This window comes from Rhinatrema bivittatum, chromosome 1 (genome assembly GCF_901001135.1).
Source record: "Rhinatrema bivittatum chromosome 1, aRhiBiv1.1, whole genome shotgun sequence".
NCBI lineage: Eukaryota > Metazoa > Chordata > Amphibia > Gymnophiona > Rhinatrematidae > Rhinatrema > Rhinatrema bivittatum.
In genome coordinates this window covers 661,468,233-661,486,475 of record NC_042615.1, presented here as the reverse complement: position 1 = coordinate 661,486,475, position 18,243 = coordinate 661,468,233, and the positions used below count along the sequence as shown (strand labels likewise).

Here is an 18,243-nt window from a genome sequence, read left to right as displayed (position 1 = left end):
TTTTATTTAATTTCACTTGGGTTATTTCAGCCTTTATATTATAAGAAATGTATCCAATTTTTATCTATTCAATATGCAAAATACTTTTTCAGTATTTTATATTTTGTGATTTACAATTGGTAATTAATAACTTGGACCTTCATACCACCCCATGGATACCAAGCTTTACTTTTGCTTGTATTTTCACCACTCAGGGTCACTTTTAATCATTGGTCCTTTCCAAAAATATTTTATATATAAAGAGTCTTTTTTTGAGATTTTTCTTATGAAAAAATGCAAATTCAATACTTCCCCTTGGTTAGAATCCAGAGTCCAAAGTCTGACATGATATCACGTTTCGCGTGCTGCTGCCTCAGGGACTATCTGGATATTTGCGCATCCCACTGCCTCAGGGAATCTCCGGATATTTAATCATTTTCTAATTTTCAACAAATTATCCGCTCCAAAGAGTCAGAAAATAGACCCTTTGAATCTCTTCTACAATAAAAGTATTTTGGATAAGAATTATGCCCATCAAAGACAACATTACAAATCACTTAGAAACGCTTACCAATACCGCCACCATTTTGACATTCTTTACTGCTTAGGCACAAGCTGGCTGAAAACAAGTTTATTTATGTGAAAGCCACATACTTCACATGCTTATTCACGTACTGGGGCGGATTTTAAAAGCCCTGCGCGCCTATTTTCCATAGGCCGCCGGCGCGCGCAGAACCACGGGACACGCGTAGGTCCCGGGGTTTTTTGAAGGGGGCGTGTCGGGGGCGGGGGCCGATCGACGCTGCATTATGGGGGCGGGGCGAGGCGTTTCAGGGGCAGGATTGGGGGCGTGGCGCCAGCCTGGGGTGTTCCGGGGGCGTGGCCGTGCCCTCCGGAACCGTCCCGGGTCGGGTCTCGGCGTGCCAGCAGCCCGCTAGCGCGCGTGGATTTACGTCTCCCTCCGGGAGGCGTAAATCCGTGGATAAAGGTAAGCGGGGGGTTAGGTAGGGGAAGGGAGGGGAAGGTGAGGGGCGGGCAAAAGAAAGTTCCCTCCGAGGCCGCTCCAATTTCAGAGCGGCCTCGGAGGGAACGGAGACAGGCTGCGCGGCTCGGCGCGCGCTGGCTGCCCAAAATCGGCAGCCTTGCGCGCGCCGATCCAGGATTTTAGAAGATACGCGCGGCTATGCGCGTATCTTCTAAAATCCAGCGTACTTTTGTTTGCGCCTGCTGCGCAAACAAAAGTACGCGGACGCGCTTTTTTAAAAAATCTACCCCACTGTGATTGACAGATGGTCCTGCATAGATCCAACCCCATAATTATGACCATGTCAGCTGACATTGGTTCTTTATATGAATTGAGTCCAGTCGATTTCCTTATTTAAAACTTTAGGCGAAACTGACTGTAATTGGAAAATCCACTTCTGTTCATGTTGCCTGAGTCTCTTCAGGCAATCCCCTCCCCTCTAATGTGGTAATACAATTTCTAAAACAGTCCACTGTATATCCTGCCAGAGGCAGGCGCAAAAGGTAAGGTAGAGGTCAGGGGAGGGGTTACGATAGGACTAGGGGTGGAAAGATTAGGGGAAGGGAAGGGAACTTTAGATTAGGGGGAAGGGAATGGGGGAAGGCCGTGGGCATTGGGGCGCACAAGACGCACTAATGTGCACCCCCTTGCACGCACCGACCCCTGATTTTATTACATGCTCGTACCTGCGCACTCATGTTATAAAATCGGGCATCCATGTGTGTGTGCCGGGTAGCGCGCGCACATGTACGCCCGCGCGTACCTTTGAAAATCTACCCTTTATTGTAAAATGCAGGGTCTTAAAAAAAAAAAAAAGTGTGTGGGTGCCCATACACTTGTGTATGGACGTGCAAGCGAACACACACTGAAATTTTAAATTATACAGCTGCGTGCATATGATTTAAAATATGCCTATCGCACATATGTGTATTCCTAATTTTGAGCCGTTACTCGAGCAAACATACTTCACGTATATCTTCCTTAGGACTTTGTTGTCTTTAATATGCACAGGTAAGCAGATTTTAAAACATTCTTGCATGAAGGACATTCCCAGCTTTACCAATTAGTACACCAGTTTGCCCAGTCCATCTCAAGGTCATCCTGACCACTCTGGTTTTTCAGCCTGCATTCCATCCCATTTGACCCACACCCTTCACCTAGTTGTTATAGACCTTAACATTGATTGATGCAGCCTTACACCTCATCAAGAGCAAAAATAAACGTATGGCTGCAGTCACCAGATTTAAAATACGAATTTGCGTGCATAAGTGTTGGGTTTGCCCCAGAACACCCCCGACATGCCCTATTCCTGCCCCTTTTTAAAAATTCACACCCATGCATATATGTGCTTTTAAAATATGCTTTTAAAATGTATGGCTTTTAAAATTCACCTCAAATTGTACTGTAAAATGCCATGAATTTTTCTATTGGAAAAGTATAATGTAAATAAATGATGATTAAATCTGAGGAAGTTTATTATAATTAAAAATATACAAGTGACATCAAAACCATAAACAGAATAAAATAGAATTGGTTAGTTGAGGCTTGAGTTTTTATTTTAAAATAGATATACATGATCTCTTAACATTAGACAGACCAATTTTTATTTTATTTATATATTTTATTAGCATCATTAGCATTTATATAGCATCATTTCTATCCCGTTACCTCCATATAATGTTCACAGTTAACATCATCATAAAGCATAAAACGTACAGATATCACATACAGATTATAAAAAATAATTAAAATATTATTTACTTAAAGCAGTATTAAAATACAATGCATTACTTTTAGCCACGTTGAAAGGAGATGTTCCAGGGAAAGTTTTAGAGGTGCGGTTGAAAACTCTGCGGGTCCCTTTTAAGTTTTAAAAATGTATATGCATAGCTAATGCATACAGGGGCAGATTTTTAATCTTATGCACGCGAGGTTCATTTGTGTGCGCTACCCGGCGAGCACAAATGTACACCCGATTTTATAACATGCGCACGCCGAGCCCTAGGGGAGGCCCGATGGCTTTCCCCGTTCCCTCCGAGGCCACTTCGAAATTGGACCGGCCTCGGAGGGAACTTTCCTTTAGCTCCCCCCACCTTCCCTTCCCTTCCCCTATCTAACCCACCCCCCTGCCCTATATAAATCCCCCCCTACCTTTATTGCAGGAATTACGCCTATGCCGGAGGACTCTGGACCGCCGCCCCCGCCCCCGGATTGCCCCTTTTTCAAAGCTCTGCGCGCGCAGGGGTAGGTTTTAAAGGGTTATGTGCGTATATTACACGCATAACCCTTTGAATATCCACCCCACATTGTATATCCTCGTTTTAAATTACTTAAAGTAAATGTGTACTTTTTATCTGCATAACAACCTGATTTCAAATTAGGTAGGCACTGTGAGGTCAATATTTAAAATCATCTTTTAGCTACCTAAATCTTGTCCTTTAAATATATCTCCCTTTGGGTAAGGTTGATTGCACCAGGACAAAATAAGAGTAGGACTGGAGACATGGTGAAGGTAAGCTAAAATATTCAGCCAGTTAGCATGCTATCCAGCTAAATTTGTGCAGATAATCTGGTTCACAGAAATAGCTGCCCTAAAGTTATCCTGGTAAAGTTATTCAGTGGCACACTTGTCTGCATACGTTCTGCCTAGTATCTTGGTACAGTTATCCACTTAACTTTACCCACATAACTTTTCTGCTCACCATCTTACTGAATGTGGACCTTTGTGCTGGAATATCTGGTTGGTTGTGGGATCTAAAAACTGCATGCATACATTTCCAGTTAGGAGACTTGTTCAAAATTTGCCCAATAAAATATTTAGATTAAACCCTGCATAACGGCATGTGGCATCTCCTGGTGAAGTATGCATTATTAGTATTTTTTTGGCCGAGATTGTAGAAATTAGAAACAAAAATGACAGTAAAGTGTTATAGCAATTGACAATGTAAGTAGGAGTCCTGCCCTCTCCTTTCTATCTTTTAGGGCTCTATTTATTGAACATTTTCCCATAGACACAAAATGGGGAAAACATTTGACAACCAGGTCTGTGAGATATCTTAATAAACTTCTTAGGCTGGAGACACAAGCCACTCTAACTCCAGCCTTCTTAAAGATTCTAACTTTATTTACAACATAACCAGCATTCACAAAATATACACTGCTTAGTTCTAGCAGTATAGTTCACACAGCTTCACTAGAGATGTGACAGGAGCTGCCTTCTCCTGGAGACAAGGGGCTTGTCTGTTCCCAGCTGGCCTCTCAGCCTTAATCTTGCTTAGCAGGGTCCCGCCCACAGAACTCTCTCTCTCTCTGGCCTTTATTTCCTTTTCAAATTTATAGCCCGCTGATCCACATATCTCAGTGGATTACAGAGTTACATACACATATTTTAAAAACATAATACAAAACATTCTAAAAAACAACCCTTTTATTTTCTTCTCTATTCTTTCTTCCTTTCCTAGAGGCTTGGGTTTCTGCCTGTGCAGTTGTGTAGTGCAGAACTCCCTGATCTGATACCATATGTGGGATGGCCAAGTAAACTTCTTAGGCTGGAGACACAAGCCAAACTGACTCCAGCTGCCTTCTTAAATATTCTAGCTTTATTTACAATATAAGACCCACACCCTTAATGATGCTCAGCAGGGTCCCACCCACAAAACTCTCTCTCTCTCTCTCTGGCCTGTAAGGTGGACCAGGCTAGATGCCTGGTCCCACACAGGTTAAGGAGAGGTTTTAGGAAAGTCCTTCATTTCTTAACATTAATAAAACCGAAATCATCATGTTATCTCATTTTTCTTCTGCTAATGCCCCCTCTATTTTATCATTTAAGGGTCACCACTTCCACATTGCTAGCACGATCCATAATCTTGGGGCTCTAATAGACCCTTCCCTGTTGATGCATATATATATAAAATCTACTACCGAATCATTATTCTTTAAACTCAGGCTACTCCATCACTTAAAACCTCTACTAGAGCCCCCAGACTTCCACACCTTGTTACAGTCCCTCCTTTTTTCAGGTTTAGACTATTGTAATTGTCTTTTTATGGGTCTCCCCGCATATGCTTCAGATTCTACAGAACATGGCCTCTCGTTTGTTGACTAGTACCTCAATCCATGATCACATTTCTCCAGTTCTTCACTCTCTGCATTGGCTTCCTTTTTAAACTGGATCCAATACAAACTTGCGGTCATTATCCACAACCTACTGAACAATATCACCTCTCCATGAATTTCCATGACATTGAAGCTTTACATATCCTCACTAACCCTCAGATTCTCTAACTAAGGTCTCCTCAATGTGCCATTTTATGTATTAAAAATTTTTTTTTGTTAGTCCTGCATTCCAATGATTGCGGCAACTGGAAATAGCTTCTGGGATGCATAAGAAACATTAAAGAAATTAAATCCTTTAAGAAAGCCCTTAAGACACATCTATTTAAGCAGCTTATGAGACACCTAGCTGAGCCTATGTTTGATCCTGTTAGATCATATGAGATTTGATTTTACTTTTTTTTCTGTTTGTTCTTAATGTTTTGTTTGAAGCTTATTGTGTATGTATATTCTGTACCCCTGCACTGAGCTTTGAAAAGGTGGGTAACAAATATTTAAAATAAATAAAAAATAATGTCCCTTAATTTGTGACCATGCAATTCATTTTACCTTTTTAAGCTTCATATAACAACACACTGTTTGGGTCTTTGTTAATCACTGAGCCATTTACCATTGTAAAAGAAAATAGGAAATTAAACTCTTGTTTTGCTTTTCTGTCTGAGAGTTAATAAAAGAATTATAGTGATTATGTTTGTGATTAATTGATATTGTATACTAGCTTTCTGTCTGACAAGCATGTAACCAAATTGAGACACAGATGCATCTAACTTCAGAGTAATATGAAGGATTTTCTTTTGATTTTTTAAGAAACCATCATGGTCTGTCACTTTCCCTGCAATAATTCCTAATTTTCTTTTCCTTGTATAGTAGACAGCTCAGACTGGATGGATCATCTAATCTCTGTCTACTGATGTTTACTATGTTACTAGATTATTTTCCGTTTCCTGCAGGTTTTACTCTGGCCATTCTTTCAAATTTGTTCTGCTCCAGTCGGTGTTCCATGTTTGCAGCCAAACTTCTTACTCACATGATGGTGACCTCTTTGGGTACTCAGGTAAGAATAACTATGAAGTTTCTGCATTCAAATGCAATATTCACCAATTGCAAGATGAGTTGAATTGTACAGTAGCCAGAGTGAATACACTTGTATGTGAGAAGGAGTAGTTTGAACTGAATGCATAAACAGATAACCAATGTAGAGCCTGAGAAGAGGGGTAACATGGTCATAATGACATTGGAAGAAGATAAATCAAGCAAGTGAATGTTGGACTTTAGCAGAGGTTGTAGTGTTCCAAGCAAGAGGTGAAGAAGGATTTTGGTAGTGTATTAAAAAATAAAATGATGGATTTTGGTGTTATTCAAAAAAGAAATGACTGATATTAACATGTTTGAATGTGAACCAAGGAGGAACGAGAGGAGTCAAAAATAACCCCAAGGTTGGGACCAAGAAGGCAGAGAGGATGAGGGTGTTATCCACTGAGATTGAAAACTGTGAATGGGAGAAATCAGTTTGAGAGGAAATTTATAAAAATTTCAATTTTAGTCATTTTGAGATCAATGCTCAAAGCCATTTAGGTGGATAACTCACAAGTTATCCATCTAAATTTCAAGTTATCCATCTAACTCAAAGTTAGCCATTTAAATGTTTAGTTTTGAATATTGCCCTTGTTAAGTTTAAGGTGGTGATGGAACATCCAGGCAGCTAAGGCAGATAAACACACGGCAGGCAGGTCTAAAGTTAACCAGATAGCTGAGTATATTCAGCAGTGCTGATATACGTTAATATCTATAGTGTAATGCCCCCCATACATTCTAACTTACCAATCTTACTATTCAGACATTTGGAGGTCCATATTAAAAAGTATTTAACTGGCTAACTAGAAGTTAGCCAACTAAATGAATATTTGGTCACTTATCCAGCTAAATTCTAGCTGCTAATAAGATAGCCGGCTAGAATTTAGCCGGCTAACTTAGAGGCATTCCAGGGGCGTAGCTGGGAGGAATTGAATTAGCCGGCTATATTATCCATCTAACTCCAATATTCAGAGTTAGCAGCGTAATATAGCTGGCTAGGTCTTTTCGGGCCAAAGAGCTGTCCTAAAGTTAGCTGGTTAAAAATTAACTGGCTAATTTTAAGATAGCCATGTATTTCCATAGTGTGACTGCACTTTTGAATATGCCTCTAAAGTTAGCCAAATAAGGAGGTTATTTTCTAAACTTTTATCGCGTGCGATAGAATGTTAATTAGCTGGAGGGGAGGAGTCGGGGCAGGAAGGGGAGGAGTCGGTATGGGGAGGAGGAGGAGTCTGCTGCGGCACCACTGCCGGCGATAATGTGAGGGCTCTATTTGTGTGAAAGGTTGCAGCTGGCCGCACCACCGGGGTGCGAATGGCTGCGGCCTTTCGCAGGCCTGCCCCCCTTTCACCCCCTCCCCCTTTTTCACTTACCCAGAGAGATTTTGACTATTTTATAATCTTTTTTTTTTTTATATTTACTCTTTCTTTCATAGTGTTAGAAACTTAACTCCAGTTCTAACCAGGGGTTACGTTTGAAGCACCAAAAAAGGCACACTGGCCAGATGTAGTATTTCTGCATGGGGTGGGGAGGGGGGGGGGGTGTTTAATGCTCTCATTTCCATGGAATTTCCATGCAAGGGCGCTAGCAGTACTCCAATTTGGAAACGTGTGTTTTCTATGCGCAAAACTCCTTTCTGCATTGGCAGTAAGTTTTTCCCGCAGAAAATGCACATTGAAATGCATTGGCCTGTTAGCATTAAAGGAGCCTGTTTACTATGGGCCAGATTTTAAAATCTACGCCCAATTTATAACATGCGCGCACAGTCGCGATGGCCGGCCTGTGATCTTGGGCACAGCGGCAAATGGCCACTGTGTCTGGCGGCTCCAGCTCCGCCGTAGCCCACCCCCGGCCCGCCCACTCCCCGCCCATTTTTTCAAGCCCCGGGACATACGCGCATCCCGGGGCTTGCACGCTTTGCCGAGCCTATGCAAAATAGGCTCGGCGCGGTCAGGAGGCTTTTAAAAGGGTTGCGCACATATATTATGCGTCTAATCCTTTAAAATCTGCCCGTATGTGTTACCTTCTGTTTACTATAATTGCCTAATATAATACTGTGGAGTTGCCATATTAAGTAAATAGAAATTAATTCCATTGAACTCTGCGAGGACATTCAATATTTCCTGCACATTACCTTGGCATATTTGTGTATAGTGTGCAGTGCTCCTATTATGGTTTTACTATGTGTTTGTGAAATTCTCTAGTCTATAAGGACAATGTCCCAAAATGCAAAAAAACTGTCATTTTTGCAGACAAATTTGCAAAAATTAATCACTTCTGTAAGTTATTTTACTGTCAAATTTTGTTAAAAGATTTTGTTTATAAAGCAAATGAAAAGAATGGCAAAATTTGCCCTCATATGGCTAAAAGTTACAGAATTGGTGAAAACAAAATCTGAACTGTACTGTTCACATATACTGACCTGCAAAACAAACTTAATTGTATCTCCTGGATGGTAAACTAATCTCCTTATGCCTTTTGCCTCACAAGTTGTCCAGACAACTATAACATTCCTGTTGTTTATTAATTGTTTCTTAACAGAATTATGATTAGAATCTGCAGTAGATGAGATTAGAAAATTTCAAATCACCCAAAATGTTTGAAAAGCCTTAAAAAAATGAGATAGCAGAACTGACTTCCAATAAGTGGCTCTTTTTGTTTTAAAAGTCCTGGGATTATTACGATAACCTTTAAACAGAAGAATATGTGTAAATTTAGAAATATATACTTTTACTTCCCTGTGACTCAAATCTTCTTGTCCTGTCTCGTAAAAACATTTTAGAGAAAATATTGTTTCTAAGACAACTTATTCCTCAGGCTTCCTGTTCACCCTGGTGTTTCCTGGAGCTAGCAGTATAGTACTTTGGTTACAAAATGTAAATATCCAACTTGCTGCAGGCCCAGGTTTAATTTCCTACTTCATCTTCTCTGTTCTTTCTTGAGTGAGTCACTTCACTGCCATGTTCTTAAAATGTAGATTTCTTTTTGTAGCAGGAATATCTTAAGTGCACAGTTTGTTTCTGTGCCGTGCTTTGAACAGCATTAATGCTTTACAAGAGCTGCTATTGTGGTTTTATTATTGTAGGAAGCGTCCACAGTGGGTTAAGCACTGATATCCTTACAATGAGTGTTGCAGTCTGCTTTGCTTTTTCATTTAATTAAAGCAATTTTTCTTAAGGGATTTTTTTCCCATTGGCATAGAGCAGGAGAGACTGACATAAGAACATAAGAACTTGCCAAACTGGGTCAGACCAAGAGTCCATCAAGCCCAGTATCCTGTTTTCAACAGTGGCAAATCCAAGTCACAAGTACCTGGCAAGATCCCATCAGTAAATAGATCCCATGTGCTATGGCACAGTGATAAGTAGTGGCTATTTCTTAAATCTACTTGGTTTATAACAGTTTATTTTCTCCTCCAGGAATTTTTACAAATCTTTTTTAAATCCAGCTATGCTAATTGCCTTAACCACATCTTCCGGTAATGAATTCCAGAGTTTAATTGTGTGCTGAGTGAAAAAGTATTTTCTCTGATTTGTTTTGAATGTGCTATGGATTTTCTGTATTATTAGAAGAAAACATCAGGTAGCAGTAGAGATTTTTGTTTTGTTTTTTTCACCAAAGCTGTCTATTCTTCTAGTGCTTGAGTATTCCAAGTTTGGGACTTGGATAGATATCGAACAAAAATATATTTGTTGACTTGCATAAAATAAAATAAATATTCATATCCTATGTTAAACAAGATTGGAAAGATATACGGTACTCCATGGAATACACAAAATTTCCAAAGCTATTCTTTACATTGAGTACACATTTCCAAAATGTGTGCGTGTGTGTGTGATATGGGGAAGCTGTGTTTGTGTATGTGAAAGAAAGTGGTCGAAGAGGGGAAGGCCTTAATGAAGTGTCAGAGGTGGTTTTTTCTCCTGTGTGATCCACATGTCTTTTTCAAGTACTCTTCCTCTAGAGCGGTGGTTCTTTACCTTAACCACATTGATTTCCTTCAGTAGCTTCAGGTAGGCTCTGACTCTCCTTCCCCCTGCACAAACACTTCATCTTGTAAAATGTAAAAATGTAATTATGTCTACCACACTAATTGGTTATATTATCCACTTCAATAGCTTCAAGCAGGCTCTGACTCTTCTTTGCTTTAGCAGTGAGGCAGGTGGCATTCCTCTGACACCTCTCTCCTTTAAAGGGGGTGTGTTTGTGTGTATGACAGAGGCAGGAATAGGAGCTGGAAATTTGTGTGAAAGAGGGAAGCTGTGTGTGTGTATGAAATTGAGGCTTTGTGTGCATATATTTGAGAGATAGGGAGAGCTTAATTTAATTATTTCCTGCTTTTTCTAAGATAGCTCAAGACGAGATACTGGCATTGTGTGGGTGTGTTTTTCATGTGTGAAATAGAGCATGTGAGTATGTGCTCGTGTTGCAATCTGTTTGCAAGTGTAAAAGACAAGGAGGCCGTGTATGTATATGAGAAATGGAGTATGCATGTGTGTATGTTCTTGCTGATTTCCTTCTGTGTGCTTTTTCAACGTATGTAGCTTTCTGTTGCTGGTCCATTTACCTGCATAAGTTCTGCAGCATAGAGAAGATATGTGCTTATGTGGATTCTGATGCGGCAATGAATTCCTTATTGCTGCGCCTAATATGGTTGATATACGCGCACATTTTTCCAATGTCAAAGAATGTGCACCTTCAATTTCTTTGTGTAGTCCACTCAGTTCTGGTCCATAAGGCCGCTAGTGTTTTTTCCTAAGCATCACTCATCATGCACCTATATAAAATCATGGGTATTATTTGAGTGGTAGCTGATATAACTTGGAGACTTTGTCTTTAATTGTTGGTGATGTCATGAGAGGACATCTAGGGGTATAAAAGGTAAGCCTTGCAGAGAGTGCAGTGGAGGAGGAGGTATTTTTTGTACAACTTTTGGTCTGTGCTAATTTTTGTGCCTGCTTGCTGTGTGAGCTCCCTGGGGCAGAAACCAGTGAAAACTCATTGGGGTAGATTTTATAACATGCACGCGCGGCCTACATGTGCGCATGCTACCCGGCGCATGCACATGTGCGCCCGATTTTATAACATGCGCGTGCAGGCGCTCACATGTTATAAAATCCGGGGTTGGTGCGTGCAAGGGGATGCACAATTGTGTACCTTGCACGCGCCGAGATGCGCTGCCTTCCTCTGTTCCCCCCCCCCCCCAGCCTGACCTTCCCACCTCTTCCCCTAACCTTTTTCCCCCTAGCCCTACTCTAACCCCCCCTAAACGTTTTGTCCTACCTTTTGTGCCTGCCTCCAGGCAATGGCCACTGTGTTGCAGGCCTCTGGCTCCGCCCCTGCCCCGCCCCGCTCCTGGACCGGCCCGCCCTGCCCCTTTTGTAAAGCCCTGGGACTTACACGCGTCCCGGGGCTTTACGTGCGCCGCCGGTACTTTTTAAAATAGGCCCAGTGCGCGTAACGTTATGAAAATCCGACCCATTATTTTTTCATGGAGCGAGTAAACCTAAAATTCTGCTCATAGGCTAAAGGCTTAGGGCCTGATTTTAAAAAGCATTTACTCACTTAAAAATGGATTTTACTCGAGTAAATGCACTTTACTCGTATAAGTGGGCTTTTGAAAATTGCTACAATATATGCCATGAATTGTCCCTAGGATTTGCTCGCGTAAGTGTCCTTTACTCAGTAAATGGCTTTTGAAAATTGCTACAATAGCAGTTACATTTACACGTGTAAATCCTTATGAAAATTACCCCTTAACTTCTTTTTTTGAATCATGAAGACACCACCAAAGAGAAAAAACCTCATCATTTATCCTAACGTTTTATGAGAGTAAGTGATAGATTTTGCATTGATGAACTATGCTTGATTTATGCTAGAAAATAAATTCCATATGCTGAAGGAATATGTTGAACTGCAAAGGAATATTTTATTTTTTTTGCTTCTAAATGGTTGCATAACTGTGGAGTAGGGAAATGCATTGGCAAAACAGAACAAATGAGACAATATTTATTTCATTTGTGGACCCCCAAAATGAATAAAGGGGTCCCATGAAGGAAACAAAAAAATATTCATAAGAACATATGATTTGCCATACCAGGTCAGACCAAAGGCCAACAGCCCAATATCCTGTTTCCAGCAGTGGCCAATAGAGATGTGAATCGTGTGATCGATCGTCTTAACGATCGATTTTGGCTGGGGGGGGAGGAAATCTGATCGTCGTGGTTTTGTTTTTTTTTTAAATCGTTTAAATCGTAAATCGGGGGAGGGTGGGAAAAGCGGCACACTAAAACAACCCTAAAACCCACCCCAACCCTTTAAAATAAATCCCCCACCCTCCCGAACCCCCCCAAAATGTTTTAAATTACCTGGGGTCCAGTGGGGGGGTCCCGGTGTGATCTTCCACTCTCGGGCCACGGCTGTGTTAATAGAAATGGCACCGGCGCTACCTTTGCCCATGGCGCCATTTTGCAATACGGCAATATGGCCGGCGCCATTTTGCAATACGGCGAGTGCAGGAGGTTGCTCCCGGACCCCCGCTGGACTTTTGGCAAGTCTTGTGGGGGTCAGGAGGCCCCCCCAAGCTGGCCAAAAGTCCCTGGGGGTCCAGCGGGGGCCCGGGAGCGATCTCCTGCGCTCGTGACGTCGGGGGTCAGGAACCAAAATGGCGCCGGCGCTACCTTTGCCCTGTCATATGACAGGGCAAAGGTAGCGCCGGCGCCATTTCTATTAACGCAGCCATGGCCCGAGAGTGGAAGATCACACCGGGACCCCCCCCACTGGACCCCAGGTAATTTAAAATATTTTGGGGGGGTTCGGGAGGGTGGGGGATTTATTTTAAAGGGTCGGGGTGGGTTTTAGGGTTGTTTTAGTGTGCCAGTTTTCCCGCCCTCCCCCTCCCCCGATTTTTGACGATAAATCGGGGGAATTCCTATTGTATCGCGCCTCTAACGATTTTTTACGATTTAAAATATATCGGACGAAATTTTAAATCGTCAAAAAACGATTCACATCCCTAGTGGCCAATCCAGGTCATAAGTACCTGGCAAGATCCCAAGGGGTAGATAGATTCCAAGCTACTTATCCCAAGAAGAAGCAGTGGATTTCCCCAAATCCACATTAATAATGGTGTATGGACCTTTCCTCCAAAAACTTGTCCAAACCTTTTTTAAACGTAGCTACACTAATAGCTTTCACCACATTCTCTGGCAATGAATTCCAGAGTTTAATTATGTGTTGAGTAAAAAATATTTTCTCTTATTAGTTTTAAATGTATCACCTAGTAACTTCATTGTGTGTCCCTAGTCTTTGTATTCTTTGAAAGAGTAAACAACCGATTAATATTTACTCATTTAACTCTACACATTATTTTATATACCTCTATCATATTTCCTCTCAGCCATCTCGTCTCCAGTCTGAACAGTCCTAACCTCTTTAGCCTTTCCTCACAGGGAAATCATTCCATCCCCTTTATCATTTGGTTGCCCTTCCCTGTAACTTTTCTAATTCATAAAATTTTATATCTTTCCCATTCAAGTCTATGGCACATTCACGTATATAGCTGTGCTCTGTGTAAATAAACAGATGAAGGTAATAATAGCAACCAATTCTTGGCTTGCCTTGTGAAAGCTGAATAAGAACAATTTGGCAAGATAACCACTGAGAGAAAAAATCACGGTGCAGGAACTTTTTAAATAGCCTATAGCTGCTACTGGATCAAATGATGCTGAACCATTCCCATTGTAAAATCTTAGTATGTGCAAGAAGCAGTCTGTATTTCCTCTCTAACTGTTGGCAGAGAAAGTCATGCTTGCATTTTCTATCACAGAGTTTTAAATATAGCTTTAAAACATTTGGATTTGACACAAGGGCTGCTTCTGATCTCTCTGTTGCAGTGGTGTCACTGTACCAGAAAGACAGAGGCAGAATACTGCTGCTGATTTTGAATTTTCTCTTCACTGGTGGAGCTCTCAGGGCAGGAGACAGGGGGAGATTGTAGCAGTGCTCGTGACTTTTTTGTCTCTGGACAGTGAGGCAAATATGGCATATTGACAGACTGAAAAGAAGAAGGGATTTACCAGGCTGCCAGTCTTTTGGTTCTGTTTAATAATAATTGTTTTCTGTCTGGAGCCAATTAGCAATGAGTGCATAGAGCACAGCACACATACACTGCATATATGCCTATGTCAGAGTTCTCGATGGGGGTTCAGTTACAGCATCTATAAATAAATTTATTTGTAATATCCAGTCCCCCAATAGACATTGCACGTCAACAAATTCCATCATGTTAAGAAAAGGGAGAGGAGGGAATGGCAGCCTTAAGAAGGGCAGAGCAATTGATGCAGATCCAACTCAATCTAGTAGAATTAAAAAAGGCACTAGTCCTGCCCCTAAATTGAAAACAGATTTTCTTTAGCCATAGAATAGCAGGAATGGAAAGCACTGGAAGCTCACGACCGAAGCAGTTGAAATTTAGAGAGTATGTTGCATGGATGCCAGTTCCTCTTGTTTTGGAGCAGAGAGAAAAGGGGAATGAGCCATCCAAGGCAGACAGTAGAATGGTAGGGGCAAGGACTGAGGCAGCAGAAGTGCACTAGCTAAACCCAGCTGGATGCTTCTGTATATTGGTTACTGCCTTTGAGGCTATCAAGGGGGTATTTTCAACAACTGATTCTGAGGAAGAATCTTGTTTGGGATTTCCTGAATCAGAACTTGAAGAGCTAGTAGCTAAAGAAAATATTTAGAAGGATTAGTCAGTAGCATCATAACCTCTAATATGGTGATTGGGAAGATACATGATACTGATTATGATGAGAGCAACACCCAATTGTAGGCAGAGCATGCAGAGAACATGTTGTATAGGGCTATCAAAATGTTAAGTAGTGGTAGTAGTAGCATGAGTGATACTGTTCTCAGTGTCCATCCTTGACTTCAACTCCAGTGCCAGCATCTGCTCCCAAGGATATAGAGAAGAGATTGTGGAAAACATCCCTGATCCGGAGGTACTTTAAAGTGAGGGTGGACCCATATTTTGCTCAGTGTACTCATTTTAGTAAGGATATATTGAGGAAAGAAAGTGGGGCATCTGACTAGCACTGGTATGCAGTATCACTTGGATACGCAGCAGTCGATAGTATTGGCATAAGGAGGGTGGCAGACCCCTTCTGCCTGACAAAGTAAAGCCAGATAAAAGGGGTTGAAAAATGGAAGCTGATGCTATGACCCCTTTCAGCAGTCACTTGGCAGACCAGTAGCTCCCTGCCATATATGTAGCTGCAACTCACCATAAAGGAAATAGGGAAGTGTTCCATATCACTGTCCTGTGGAAAAATGCAGGCAGCATCAAAGAGCATCAGGGAAATGATTCACCTTGATGACCAGCCCCTGTATATAGTGGAGAAAATGGACTTTAAAGCGTCTGCTGCATGTGGTATCCCCAATTACAAAGTTCCCTCCAGGACTATATTTAGTAGGAAGGTCATTACCATTCTGCCTGCTACGCAGCCCTCCCCCAGCAGAGGTCATCAGCGAGCCTCCCACACAACTGCTCTAGCTGACTTCTTGCTGATTTCATGAAGTGGCATCTCCAGCCCTACTTAACCCACACACTCCTTGCCTCTTCATCGAGTCACCTTGGCTCCTTGACCTAGTTATCTTTACCATGCTTTCCTGCCTTGTGGCCTACCTTGGTCTCTTGCCTTGCTCTGTAGCCTTCCAGGCCTCCTTGCCTTGCTCTGTTGTTTCTTGGGCCTTTCTGTCTTTCTTAATAGCCTCTTGGGCCTCCCTGTCCAGCCTAGCAGCCTTTGGCTTTCTAGGTTTACCTAGCCCAGCTTTGTTCTGTTTGGGCCTTCATGTTTATTGTTGCTTGTCCTAATTCTGTCTTTGTTAAGTCCTTGTTTAGTCTTGTCTGGTTCAGTTCTTGTCCTGCCCTATCTAGTCCAGTCTAGTCCTTGTCCAGTTCTTCCCAATCCAGTCCTTGGCCTGTTTAGTCCAGTCCCTATTTCCAGTCCAAGCCTTTCCCTCACTTGAAGCCCTTGTTTGCCTGTCTTCAGTTCCAGCATTGTCTCAGTTCCAAGCCTTGCTTCCAGCCCCAACCTTGCCCTTGGTTCCAGTCTGGCTCTAGCCCTGCCTGTATCCCACTCCTGCCTGCCCTGCCCTTAATACTAGCCTTGTCTCCTACCTGTGCCTGTATACATCTCCCAGCCAGTGCCTGGTACCAACTTTCAGTCTGCGCCTTGTTCCAGCTCCAGCTAAGTCCTGCCGGTCACCAGAATACAATGGGTACAATCTGTGGAGGATCAAATTTGAATTAATGACTGGAAGAGGAACAGTATGAAAATCCACGGCTCTCATGCTAAACTTTCAAAAGGGAAACTTTGAGAAAATGAGAAAAATTGTTAGAAAAAACTGAAAGGAGCAGCTACAAAAGTAAAAAGTGTGCAAGAGGCATGGTTATTGTTAAAAAATACCATTCTAGAAGCACAGTCCAGATGTATTCCACACATTAAGAAAGGTGGAAAGAAGGCAAAACGATTACCGGCATGGTTAAAAAGGGGAGGTGAAAGAAGCTATTTTAGCCAAAAGATCTTCATTCAAAAATTGGAAGAAGGATCCAACAGAAGAAAATAGGATAATGCATAAACCTTGGCAAGTTAAATGTAACACATTGATAAGACAGGCTAAGAGAGAATTTGAAAAGAAGTTGGCCATAGAGGCAAAAACTCACAGTAAAAACATTTTTAAATATATCCGAAGCAGAAAGCCTGTGAGGGAGTCAGTTGGACCGTTAGATGATCGAGGGGTTAAAGGGGCACTTAGAGAAGATAAGGCCATCGTGGAAAGATTAAATGATTTCTTTGCTTCGGTGTTTACTGAAGAGGATGTTGGGGAGGTACCTGTACTGGAGAAGGTTTTCATGGGTAATGATTCAGATGGACTGAATCAAATCACGGTGAACCTAGAAGATGTGGTAGACCTGATTGACAAACTGAAAAGTAGTAAATCACCTGGACCAGATGGTATACACCCAGAGTTCTGAAGGAACTCAAAAATGAAATTTCAGACCTATTAGTAAAAATTTGTAACCTATCATTAAAATTATCCATTGTACCTGAAGATTGGAGGATAGCTAATGTAACCCCAATATTTAAAAAGGGCTCCAGGGGCGATACGGGAAACTACAGACCGGTTAGCCTGACCTCAGTGCCACGAAAAATAGTGGAAAGTGTTCTAAATATCAACATCACAGAACATATAGAAAGACATGGTTTAATGGAACAAAGTCAGCATGGCTTTACCCAAGGCAAGTCTTGCCTCACAAATCTGCTTCACGTTTTTGAAGGAGTTAAAAATATGTGGATAAAGGTGAACCGGTAGATGTAGTATACTTGGATTTTCAGAAGACATTTGAAAAAGTTCCTCATGAGAGGCTTCTAGAAAAAGTAAAAAGTCATGGGATAGGTGGCGATGTCCTTTCGTGGATTGCATACTGGCTAAAAGACAGGAAACAGAGAATAGGATTAAATGGACAATTTTCTCAGTGGAAGGGAGTGGGCAGTGGAGTGCCTCAGGGATCTGTATTGGGACCCTTACTTTTCAATATATTTATAAATGATCTGGAAAGAAATACGATGAGTGAGATTATCAAATTTGCAGATGATACAAAATTGTTCAGAGTAGTTAAATCACAAGCAGATTGTGATAAATTGCAGGAAGACCTTGTGAGACTGGAAAATTGGGCATCAAAATGGCAGATGAAATTTAATGTGGATAAGTGCTATAGTTACACAATGTTAGGTTCCATATTAGGTGCTACAACCCAAGAAAGAGATCTAGGCGTCATAGTGGATAACACATTGAAATCGTCAGTTCAGTGTGCTGCGGCAGTCAAAAAAGCAAACAATGTTGGGAATTATTAGAAAGGGAATGGTGAATAAAACGGAAAATGTCATAATGCCTCTGTATCCCTCCATGGTGAGACCACACCTTGAATACTGTGTAGAATTCTGGTCGCCGCATCTCAAAAAAGATATAATTGCGATGGAGCAGGTAAA

General features: G+C 41.6%; 1 protein-coding gene across 1 annotated transcript in view; it reads left to right on the top strand.

The window, feature by feature from the left end:
- ADGRV1 (adhesion G protein-coupled receptor V1) overlaps positions 1-18,243 on the top strand; it is a 1,128,533-nt gene that overhangs the window by 622,155 nt on the left and 488,135 nt on the right. Inside the window, exon 83 of the mRNA XM_029573357.1 lies at positions 6,067-6,170. Within this exon, the coding sequence (XP_029429217.1) occupies positions 6,067-6,170 (104 nt within the window). The remainder of the gene's footprint in view (positions 1-6,066; positions 6,171-18,243) is intronic.